This window comes from Cebidichthys violaceus, unplaced genomic scaffold (assembly GCF_023349555.1).
Source record: "Cebidichthys violaceus isolate CVI_PGR_0920_01 unplaced genomic scaffold, fCebVio1.0.p SCAF_21, whole genome shotgun sequence".
Classification (NCBI taxonomy): domain Eukaryota; kingdom Metazoa; phylum Chordata; class Actinopteri; order Perciformes; family Stichaeidae; genus Cebidichthys; species Cebidichthys violaceus.
In genome coordinates, this window is record NW_027176384.1 from 5343859 (window position 1) to 5356030 (window position 12172).

The 12172-nt window shown below is 44.4% G+C and overlaps 1 protein-coding gene across 1 annotated transcript; it reads left to right on the top strand.

Moving 5' to 3' along the window:
* Positions 1 to 1013: 1013 nt before the first annotated feature.
* e2f7 (E2F transcription factor 7) lies at positions 1014 to 11734 on the top strand. The gene is made up of 13 exons (XM_068716756.1): positions 1014 to 1160; positions 1720 to 1819; positions 2202 to 2510; positions 3081 to 3240; positions 3441 to 3680; positions 4109 to 4264; positions 4360 to 4503; positions 5198 to 5380; positions 5492 to 5576; positions 6232 to 6535; positions 7174 to 7342; positions 8832 to 9205; positions 10031 to 11734. Exons 2-13 carry the CDS (start codon positions 1736 to 1738, stop codon positions 10196 to 10198), a joined length of 2376 nt encoding a protein of 791 aa, XP_068572857.1. The 5' UTR covers positions 1014 to 1160; positions 1720 to 1735; the 3' UTR covers positions 10199 to 11734.
* Positions 11735 to 12172: the final 438 nt, after the last annotated feature.

The following is a 12172-nucleotide window of genomic DNA, read 5'->3' on the forward strand; positions in this document are numbered from 1 at the left end:
TTTGCAAGCAGGGCGGGACCCTGTCTGCTAAAAAAAAAAAAGAAAAAAAAAAGTGAGCACTCCCCCTCCACAACTTTTCGCGCTGTGACCCAGGTGATATTAGCGCCAGTCGTGTCGTCCCACGCCCCCCTCCCCGGCCTCCCATCTGTCCGTTTCAACCGCAGAGCTAATGACAGCCAGACAAAAACCTGAGGGATTAGGTTAAAAGGTACTAATAGTGGGTTTCTAGGTGCGGGGTTTAACAAGCCAAGTTGGCACTGGCGTCCCTGTGGGAGAGGAAGCAGGGGAGATACAAAAACTCTCAGCTGAAAGTCAAAGACCGTCTATTAGGGCGACGAGTCACTTGTTTCAGAAGATAAATCGGTCTTAAAAGAAACAAACTCGGTCGTCATTAGCGGTATATCATCATATATATGTTGTATGGTGTCAACAAAAAATTGTACCCTTTGTTTTTCACGTTCTTTAGAATAAATTTGTTTTAATTCGTCTAAAAGTAGGCAGGATTAACAGTCATTAAATAAAGTTGTTACTGAAATGACTGAAGTAATGTTCAAATGCTACCTGTTAAATATTATTAAATTTTCTTTGGTTTCTCCCTTGCTTTGCCAATAGCACTGGAAATAATTTTACGCCCATTCAGTTTGTACTGGAAAGGTCCTAGGGAAAAAAAATGAAATAAAAACGATTTCTGGTGCTGCACTGGAAAAAGTTACAGAGTGAGACCTCTTCTTTTTTAAACTCCCCTCAGGCTTGGACAGAGCGCGCCGGTTGCCCCGCCAACATAACTCTGGAGGCGTGGCCGTTGTCCACGCCCCTTGCTCCAAGTTGCGGCGCGTACCCGAGCACAATAACACTGACTGGCTGGAGATGAATGACGCGACCATTCATCTGGGCGCTGATTGGCTGGAGTGAGCCAGATGCCGGAGAGCGCCAGAAAACAAGCTTGAGCGGGGGATGCTGGAGTCTCCACGGGACAGTGCTGAGTTTCCGCGAATCGGATAGGAATAGAGGACTGGAGGTACAGTCAGAGGACAGGCCCGCTTATTTTAAAGAGGGAAATTAGCTGCTATGTTAGTCTGAAGAAGGTACGCAGTGACAAGTCGATAAAACCGGACACAGACCTCCATTGGAACATTTAATTCATTCAGCAGCAGAGAAAGGTGAGAAATTAATTTCCTTCTTCCTGTAACACTGCGTTATGGTATGCTGGTCAGCTGAGCTAGTAACGCTAGCCAAGTAGCTCATTAAACCTGAATTAGCATTTATGACCAACGTTATACATATGTCACAGTTATGTAGCAGTAAGCATCCCCTTTAACAGGCTCTGCCACACCTAAATGTATGGACTAACACGAGTGAATTGGCCTTTAACCAAGTTGAGAATGTTGAGGCTATCTTACGTTACAACTTCGAAGTAATATCATTTATGAATGTCATGTAAAAACACATACAGCTCTCAAGTTACTACATATGCGGCAATGCAGTAGGTGTACGTGACGTTAGCAATAAACCACTGTAAGTAAGGAACTTGATAGTTAACTTATAGCCGCTAGCTTGCTACGGGCTAATTAGCTGATGTTCTTTGCGCCAAATTCAGCTGACCACTCGTCTGAGTTTAGTTACTACCTGAACTTTTCCTAGCTTCACCGTTCACCCCTCTGAGATACCAGTCGGGTAATCTATATCCGATTTCTTACATCCATCTTCACTTTTATTTAGACTGCAGTTTTCCCAGATGGAAGTTGAATGTCTCGCACTGAAAGACCTCACAAGTCCCAGGAAAAGTTTCACGGAGGATGGGGGCCACAGTGAACAAAAGGTAAGGTGGCCTACTGCTTGGTCTTAGGTGTGGTCTGAGCAGGGAAACGGGTTTGATGAGATGCAATTTAGGGAGGACTGCGATCAGAGACCCGTGTTTACCGTAATGCGGTGGCATCTGGATCAGTGAAATGAGGTTGAAAAAAAATGGGCTGGGCTTGGGTGGCTTTTGGATTTAAACAGATAGGTTTCTGTGAGAGAAAGTGGGAAAGTAGTTTAATGGAAAGTAGTTAATGTCAACGTCTGATAAAACCCGTGGATGGAGATTTGTGTTGACAGCAGCAGGTGAAAGATTTCAATTCATTAAATCACCCAGTATAAGCAAATGTTGTAACCCTTAACCAAACATTTGTAACTACAACACACCATTGTCTCCGCCACAGGAAAACATCTGCATGGAGAGGAGAAGGTCCACGCCACTGAAATCCGCAGAGTCCCCCATCCCTGTCTTGCTGATGGGCAGAAAGGGGGCCACCCCCGACCTGGTCCACATCACCCCCATCAAACACACAGCCCTGGCCGAGCCCTGGACGCCCACGGCCAATCTCAAGATGCTGATCAGTGCGGCGAGCCCAGACATCCGGGACAGAGAGATGAAAAAGGTGCTGTTTAGACCCATCGAGAACGAGAAGGACAAGCCAGCAAGTCTGAATACTGTGGCAGAGGATACAGAGGTGGAAGACTCTTGTCAGGTATTTGACCTGCTAAAGAGGCCAAGAGCCAAACCATGTTATTGAACATCATGTGGTTTCAAAAGATTTCAAAATTAGTTAATACATTCTGCCTTGTTCTTGAAGTCTGAAAAGGTCTTTGTCTTTTCTCCCACTGAGGCGAAATCTGTTAGATTGTCAGCCATAACTTCCAGTGTCTTAAAAGTCCAGGGAGTAAACACTTACCCCCTCACTTTACTTCCATTAGCAGCTGAACGCTCGAGATAGGGAGTTTTCAAAAGCACAAATACAATTACTCAGTTATGCCGAATAGATAAAGTCATTAAAGTGCCAGCTGCCACCTAAATCGCTGAGCTTTTGTGATGCGATTATTTCTTTATATCAGACGTGTGGAGTTTTTTCCAGCCTTATCAGGATTTAATTCTTCTCTAAAATATGTGCCCTTGAAGACATGTTACAAAAAAAGCTCTGGACTACGATATGTAACACTCTAACCCTGGCGGATGGCAATCCCCTTAGCCGGTGTAAAATTAGTGTCGGAATGAAAAATGTTTCTCATTCATCTCTTTATGCGTTTATCCGTCTGTCCAGTTTGAAGCTGTGGATGAAGAAGATGACGCCAACAAAAAGCCAAGCAGGAAGCAGAAGAGTCTGGGTCTGCTGTGCCAGAAGTTCCTGGCCCTCTACCCCGACTACCCACCGCTGCACAGCCCCATCTGTATCTCTCTGGATGAGGTGGCGACCAGTCTCGGTAAGTAATGGGGGCAGAGTTTGGACTTGTCCCAGCCATTGTGTTATTGGATTTAGGGACTTTTTTTTCATACAAACAGCTGCATTTGGAACCGTGTTTAATATAAACCCTCAACATTCGGTGAGTTTTTATTCAAACGTGAGCGTATTGTTTCCAAGAACAATTGGGCAATTTCTATTCTCTCACCATTAAATAATCAGGAGTGGAGCGGCGGCGTATCTACGACATCGTCAACGTGCTGGAGTCCCTCATGATCGTGGGTCGGATTGCCAAGAATAGCTACACCTGGTACGGTCGCCTGCGGCTGGAGGCCACGCTGGAGGAGCTGCAGCGGAGGGGTCGGCAGCAGGGCTACCACCTCCAGATGGACCTGGCCACTGAGAGCAGGGGGGCCGGACCGGGACGCGAGGACGATGGGGCGGAGGGAGACGCCGGCAACGGTAATGAACCAAGACTTTTTTTTCAACTTTTAAAAGTCATGGGATTCTGCAAAAAACATTTCCTACCTTTTCCACCAGCTAATTCCCTCATTTTCTTCAACTAGCACCTTTAACATTAACATTAACCACTGAATGGTGTCCATTCTGTGCGCTGGTTATGTTGTGGCTTAATGAATGTGACCTCAGGTGATATAATAATAATACATAGATGTCACCACGTCTGTGCTGCAGATCAACACACACCCACAGCTGAAATTGTGTTATTAAGGCATCAGCTGCACATTTACGCATCTCGTAGTTTATGATCAGATCGTTATTCCTTGCTGCTGCAGTGACAACATTTCCACAGGTGATTAATAAAAGTCATCTTATATAAAGTAGAGACCTGTGACTGCAGTGGTCTGACACACTTGCCTTGTTATTTGTAGCTGGTGGCAACAGGAAAGACAAATCTCTGCGCATCATGAGCCAGAAGTTCGTCATGCTCTTTCTGGTGTCCAAGACTCAGACGGTTACTCTGGACGCAGCAGCAAAGATCCTCATCGAGGAGAGTCAGGACTCGTCCAGTCACAGCAAGTACAAAAGTAAGAGAGTACAAAAATATATGTCTTGTAATACAAATCACATCTCTTCTGTTTTAAAAAAAAATCTAAACTAACTATCATCCCTGTGTGTTCAGCTAAGGTGCGGCGGCTGTACGACATTGCAAATGTGCTGACCAGCCTGGGCCTCATAAAGAAGGTCCATGTCCGTGAGGAGAGAGGCAGGAAGCCGGCCTTCAAGTGGCTTGGCCCCGTTGACTTCAAAAGTTCTGAAAGTGCTGGTAAGAATAAAAGTCTACCAAGTTAAGCTGAAACTTTTACTAAATGGCTGTCCACTCAAACAATTCTATAACAAACATAAATGTAAGCGTTTCAAAGAAAAAAGAAGCTCCGTTACATCTTCTGAGGCAAGAGCGCTGCCATGTTGCAGTATTCTAATCTGTTATGTAACGAGGTCGGCTGATGTAGCTGAGTTCAACAGCGACAAAAAGGTAGAGACAGTGAGGGACGGAAACTTAGGAACCACAGCACAAAAGGGAAAAAACATGGTCACTGTTATTACCCCTGGATGTAAAAAACAAACAGAAAACTTTTGGAATAATATCTTCATTTTTGGACCCAATGTGTTGACTAACCGCCCCCCGCTGGAGAAGAACCAGCCCCGTCACTACAACATGGCGGCTCGCTAACTAGATAGTAATAACAAAAATACATTTGTCATACAACTTTTTTTAAAACCAGATTTATGAAAGGGTTTTTTTCTATTCATTTGGGCAACACCAGTGCCAAACCCTGCACATTTCATGTCATCTTTAACTGAACTAAAGTGAAGCGATCGAGATGAATCCCTGTTGTCTGTACGGTGTTTTGGGTAAAAGAGTGTCCCAAATGTCAGATTCATTGCTTAAAACTGCAATTTTTTTTTCATTATTGCTGTCGTGCTAACTCAATCTCTATTCATCTCCCCATCATCAGCTGTAGGAAATACTGTGAACATGGCAGCCGTCACTCTGCCTGAGGCCACGCAGCCGATGTCGGGCCTGGACCTCAGAAGAGCCAAGATGGCGCGCCACGCCTCCTTCAACATCACACCCACTTCAGTGGCCGTACAGCGGCTGGTCAACTCTGCACCCAGCAGTCCACGGCGAGACCTTATGGGTAAGAGACACTCATTTGTATGCCTTTTTTTTGTTTTTTTGTCAATGGTTTATTACAGTAGAAAGTTTTGTATTCTCATCTGATGAATTATTTTCTTCCCTCACACCGCAGGTCTGCCAACCCAGCCTGTGGATTATTCCAAAAAGACTACAAGCAACAGCGCGGTGTGTCGACTGCAGTTCAGAAACGGCCCTGAGTGAGTTAATGCCAGCACATGCAGATACCCAACCCGCTCTGTAATCTCCCTTGCATGCTCTCGGTTTAGATTTATCTGCAGTCTACCAACACAGATTTACTGCCAAACAGTTTACTGCCCACAGTCACTCTTTGATAACCTTTGCCGGGACAGTCTGTATCAGATTTACTGTAGAGAATCCACATCAGCTGCCTGGAACAAGGACAAATGTTGGAAGGTAAAGTCAATATTATAAACCGCTCATCTCAAGATGAAGTCCCCACTCACTGAAGGAGACTCCAGAATATTTCACACTCACTGCCAGCATTTGCATTGGCTGATACATGTAACATGCCACTGTGGATAGATTTTGTCTCCTGTGAATGTGTGCTTTGGCTCCGTAGATACAGTACACAGTAGTTCATGTTGTTTCTATGGTTGGCCTGCTCGTGGCCCAACCACAGCTGCCTCAACACTGTGGCTGCTAAGTGTTTTTTGGAGGGAGAGAAATAGTAGGACATAGAAGTGTGTGTGTTGAAAAAAACCCAGAATATTCTTGGTGTAAAAACAAGAGCCATTAGTGGCCCAAAGCCTGAGGGGCCGAATCAGGTTCAAACCGACAATTAAAGCTTGAATTCTAATCATTTCTTGCTTCTGTTATTGTTTTTCTCTGCAGTAACCGCCCTGTCGGCAGCAGCCCACTGGCTCCGTCCTCCACTCGTCCCACCCCGCGCGCACCACCCGTCCACCCGGAGCACCTCTTCGCCACTTCCTCCTCCCCCCACTGCTTGGCCTACCTGCCCAGCCTGTCCCAGCCCTCGGTGGTCATGCTGTACCGGGCGCCGGACAAGCCTGACTGGACGCCCGACGGTCCGAGGTCACCCGGGGCGGAGTCTGAGGAAGGGAGGAAGAGGAGGAGGGAAGAGGAGGGGACGGTGGTGAAAAAGAAAGGGATGTCCGGGTCAGAGGGATGCCAGGAGGTGAGGCGCTTTTGGCCTGAAAATTAAAAGTGATCTGTGTTTAATATCCGTCACGGCTGTTCTCGTCTCGGTTGAGCTTGACTGGAAACAGCATAATTACTTTTGGTTCAGTGCAGTACTATGATGTTTCTTTATTTCTGTGCAGTTTTGCGGCTAGTAATTCTGGATAGCAGACCGTTAAATTGAAAATATGAAATACTACACACTCGCTGATGGGGATAAGTCATTCCTGGTGTAATTAAATACTTATATTAGTAATGTATAGGATATTATGATTGGAAAACCCTGGCCATTAATCAGGTTACACAATCTTATTAATTGAGAAAAGTCCCAGAAAAGGTTAAGAGAGTGGACTAAAAGCACGGCACTTTTGTATCAGGAAAATTACTTGGCAGAAGGTAATTCTAATGTTAGAAGGGGAGAGTGTTAATCACTGCAGTGGTTTTGATTTGCCGGGTCATAAATTGTTACACTTTATCACATTAAATATTCCTTTAAGATGGATTGTAGACTTCATCTAGCTTGAGGAATAGTGCCATGTGTCTCGGCCACATGGATACAGCTCCAGATGGATGGTCCCAGGATTTAAAATCAGCTGATCCAGGTTAATTGATCCACACTGTTTATTTTCCTTACAGGTGAGAGATGAACCTCGCAGGGAAGCAGCAGAGGGCTCGCCAACGGGTCACCCCTGGACTTCCCCCAGTCGCCCAGCAGGTCTCGTCAGAGAGCATAGGCTCGATGACAGTCTAGGCTGCAGTGAGCCCGCCCAACCATCGCACTACCTCTATGTACCCAACAATGCAGGTAGTACACATGACAAAACTCAGGTCACACAGAGAAGTGTGTTTTTGTGCAACCTCATATAGAAGTACACTATACTACTAAACTATACTCTATGAAGAAACTAGGCTGCAAAAATGGGCAAATGTGTATGTGAATGACATTAGCTGACAGGAAGTAAACATGACACAAGCTATATAGAGAGCGTTTTAGAAGCACGTCTCTGGGAATAGATACGCTTTCATTTTATGAAATGTATGACTCCACAGAGCTCATACATACACTGACAGTACAAAAAAAAGGAAATAAAAATGTAGTTTCATGACTCAAGACTCACCAAAGCTGTGATTTGTTCTCAGGTGTTTGGGTACAAAAGACGTAAAACGAATCAATAATTACGTTAAAGTTGTGAAGTAATTTCTCAACAAAGAGATGGTTTATTACATAGGTAAAGATAAAATATGGATTCAAGTAAATAGTCACTTAAACTCATGTTGACGAAAACAAAGGAATCACCATATAGGAGTCAAAGAATTATGAGACAGTTTATTAACACACCTGTGTGATTCTGACAGGAGGGTGGCTTAATGTTGCACGGTGTATCGATACTAAAAGGGTACCGCGGAACTGTACGTTAAAAACAATATGATTTTGCATATTTTTAGTATCAATACTTCATTAAAATAGCGCGCACTCAGAGCGCACTCACTGTTCCGCTCCCTGTCATGCTGCCTGCATGCATTGACTGCAAGGGGGGCTGCCCAGCACTCACACACGCAACAGGCAGTGCTCACTCACAGCGAGTGATCGCAGGGAAGGCATGGCATCAAGTGCAGGAGCTTTTGCTGACCGTCCTCAGCTTGTTGGAAAAAAAGATGCCAGCTACATTGCAGACAGTGAAGGAATGCTCACTGACATACAGAGACCCATCTGCAAAACTTGTTTCAAAGCCACACAGACCAAGGGAGGCAACACGTCAAACATGGCAAAGCACCTTTCAGACAGACACCCCGAACTTTTCAAAGGCATGTTTTTCATTGTTGTTTTTCAATAAAAGGGAGAAATTGCCCTTTATGGAAGGAAAAGGAACTATGTAGTCATCTGGTCAGATACGGACAATAGGCCTACATAGCCGTATATAATCAATGCTCTGATGGCACCATGTAGTTTTCATAAATCTTGCTGTAGGCTAATACTAATGTTAATGCCATTTGTTAAGCGTTCAAAAAGCTGGGCAGGAACAAGCTGGTAAAAAAGGGAACCATACATGTTTTATTTATTACAATTATAGATAAATATACCAGTATCGTATCGTATTTGTGTTATCATATCATATTTGTGGTATTGTATCGAATTCTGGTATCGTATCAAAGTCATAATTTTGGTATCGTAACAACCCTAGGGTGGCTTGATTTGTTTCTATGTCTCGGTACAGGTCAGGTGACGACTTCCTAACACGTTTTTTAATCACTGTAACAGCGTAGTCCATAATTTAAAATTCCATCTTCTCCAGGTCTGAACAGCCTCAACTTCCTCCTCTCTGCCGGCCAGTCACCAGCCGGTCTAGCACTTCCCCACGGCGGCGTTCCCACCCTGGCGCTGCCCTACGTCCTGGTGCCCTCTGCCGGCCTCTCCCACTACCCCCTGGTGGCCGGCGGCCTGCAGCAGCAACAGGGCCCCGAAGCCCGTAACAAACCGAGCTTCAGCCTGCCCGCCCACTTTATGGTGGGGGCGGCGCCGTATGGCCTGGCGGCAGAGATTGGTGGGTCGCCGGCTCCATCGCCATCCACTCCGGAACAGAACGGTCTGTACAGCTCAGTGGCCGGAGCTCCACATTCTCCCTCGGGACTGCATCAGACTGTCAGCATCCACACACCAGAACCACTGGTAAGAACTATTGAAGCCCCCCCCACACACACACACACACACACACACACACACACACACACACACAGAGATCTCTGCTCTAAAAACACATTAACTCCAACATCATTTTCCTCCATAATGATACATGACCTACCTGGTACCGGGCGCTTGCAAAGTACCACAACACAGCTTGACACCAGAGCAAGTGCGGCAGCTTGTTTTGTGGAGGGTCTCCCCTTATTTACTCATTCAGACACTTGCTCTCATTTAGCACTTTCAAGTTGATTAATCTCCAAGTTGTTCAATAGGGATTAATGTTCTTGTCCGAAGCCCAACATAGTCTGTCGGCACCGCTCTTCTCAAACAGTGGGTTTAAGACGATGGATGGCTCATTAATGCAACGTTAGAAACTATGTGAGGAGTCAATGGCTGTGTAGTAATGAGGCATAAATCAGGGGAGTACTCTCTCTCAACAAGCAGTTTGAATAAGCTGACTCAGGCTTTGGATTTGACTATTAAATCAATAATTACCTTTGTAATACTTGCTCATGAGCAAATACATTTAAAATGGAAAAAATGAAGACCGTTTGCAAGTTACTAGTGCCTTTTACAAACTAGTTTGAAATGCTTTTGACTAATCAAAGTTTGGAGATTTGATGTAGTCAGATATTGATAATGTCATCCCTAGTTGGTCCATAATTGTTTTATTTTTTAGCGTCTCAACAGTGGCAGTTTATTGATATCTGAGAGGCACCTCCATAGAAACGTATCCCTACAGTGCATGGAAATAATGCAGGATTCCATCCAAATGTTCTCCGATCTCACATCGCTTCTCTACCTTCACAGACTCCACATACTCCAAAGGAAACCGCTCCGTCTGCTTCTAAGGCTTTCTTCCAGACCCCAGGCACGCTGGGAAGTGTAGTCAGTGCTGCGCCGGCTGCCCGAAAAAGAGGCTCGGCGCAGAGGAGACTGGACGTCGGCCACCCGCCAACCAGCCAGTTGGACATGTGAGGAGATGGAGGGGTTGGCTAACATGCTGTTTTAACACTCAGGTGTTGGTCCTAAAAGTGAAAAAAAAATATGATTTTAAAACCACTGGTGCTTTGTTAAGTTTATTAATTCATAATTTAAGGGGTTTCCTTCCAAAAGCATGAATATAAACTTAAGTAAAACTGTCGGCGGATAACTCAAATAAAGTCTTTCCTAAGATACAAAACAATTCCATATCTGACATTTTGCTAAGTTTTTAACTAAACTCTGGTTCGAATGTGCCTCATCACACAAGATTTTAGAGTGAATGAGTAAAGCAGTATTGCCAGTGTCACAGTGCCCTCCTGTGGTGGGAGTCGGCCACTGCTGTATTGTATATTTCAGCCTTAGATCCCCCTCCCAGATGTGATCAGGCTACCTAATTCCCCTGTACCTTGTGTATTATAGGCCAATTGCTATTTATATTTTAGCTAATATATGTTTATTACAGGGAATGTAATGGAACATTAACTGTTTTTTTTAGCACTAAGCATCTGACAGAATGTCTGTCTAATTTTGAAGTGATTGTTGTTAAGTCGGCCCCTTCAGGTTTTGTTGCCTTATCAAGGTATAATAGAAATTCTATTAGCTGCAGATCACCAGTTTTTTACATGGACAGTAGTAGACAATCCCCTCTTGGCTCATTTCAGAAATTACTGTGAGGAGAGAAATCACTAAAGCCGTATAAATGTTTACAGTCAGCCAAGCATCTCCAGGATTAGATCTTGGCCTAGCGGGTGCATTCATTTACCCATCAGGAAGACACATTTTACTGGTGCTGTGTATGTTTTCACCGAGTATCTGCAACCGTAGTGCTTAAATGTTAAACACCAAACCCTTTTGCCGCCGTTACTGACGACTGAGGGACAATGTGACGATGCTCTCAGGTACTTGAATACTTGGGACTTTATCAGAGTACTGTAAAGATGTTCTTTTTATCCTTAATTTATCTAGGGAAAGCAGACTGAGCTTAGTGTCGTTCATACAGTCCCGACACATTTGGGAGACCTCCCAGTATGATCATAACCTGCTGATGTTGGGGTGTGAAGTGCCTTACTTAAAAAGGCACCTTGGCTAAGATAAGAGAGTTGTTGCCTGATTACAGATTCTGAAGTTGTGCAGGGGATTTGTATCAACAGCCCTCTAACTTGCCTCCAGACGACCCAGCCAAAATATCGGTGCTTTGTAGGGAATCAGATTCAGGAGAGCTTAGCGGTGTCACACCAAAGGGTGCACAGATAATCCACCCTGACCAGCGGACGTGTTTTCATTAATGTACAATCAATGTGTATTTCTGTATATTGTATTCATATTGTCATTTATGCAGAATGTTATATGCTGCTTTCCTGTGTTTGAAACTAATGATTATTGCACTGCTAGTTTTGGTAGTTGTGTCTGCTGATCCAACTTTTTACAACACCTGAAGCTGTTCCTTCACTGTAGCTCTCTGCTCTAGTTAAGAGCTAAACTGGCTCTGTATGACTTCCACAAACTTTCATTAAAGATGTATGACTCCGACCGGCTTTGTCATGTGTGGGAGTTTGGGACTGTATTTTCAGAATTTGTTGTCATCAATTATCCTGTTCCGTTTTATTCTACAATGAGAGAAATAAATGGCAAGCCAAATGGTGACAGATTTACAGTTTACCGATTTACAATTTTACAGATGCCCCCAATAACTCAGTCCAAGTTATAATGGCCCAGCAGATGGAGGCTAGCCATGCTAAGGTGGTCAGATGACAGTCTTCATCTGTAACACAATTCCTGTCACTGCAAACTGCGGTGTTGTAGGCAAGGCAAGTTTATTTGTATAGCACATTTCAACAATAAGGCAATTCAAAGTGCTTCACATAACACCATTAAAAGCATCAAAACATAATGCAAAAGAAAAGGAGATTTAAAAACAACTAGAAAATGCATTTCCTGCTGAAAATGCGTTGGAATGCTGAAAGCTGA

Bases quoted from the DNA above. Each gene is read 5' to 3' on its own strand.
- e2f7 (XM_068716756.1), top strand. From the start codon at position 1,736: ATGGAAGTTGAATGTCTCGCACTGAAAGACCTCACAAGTCCCAGGAAA. The intron at 3,241-3,440 runs GTAAGTAATGGG...TTAAATAATCAG, and splicing joins TGAGGTGGCGACCAGTCTCG to GAGTGGAGCGGCGGCGTATC. The intron at 5,577-6,231 runs GTGAGTTAATGC...TTTTCTCTGCAG, and splicing joins CAGTTCAGAAACGGCCCTGA to TAACCGCCCTGTCGGCAGCA.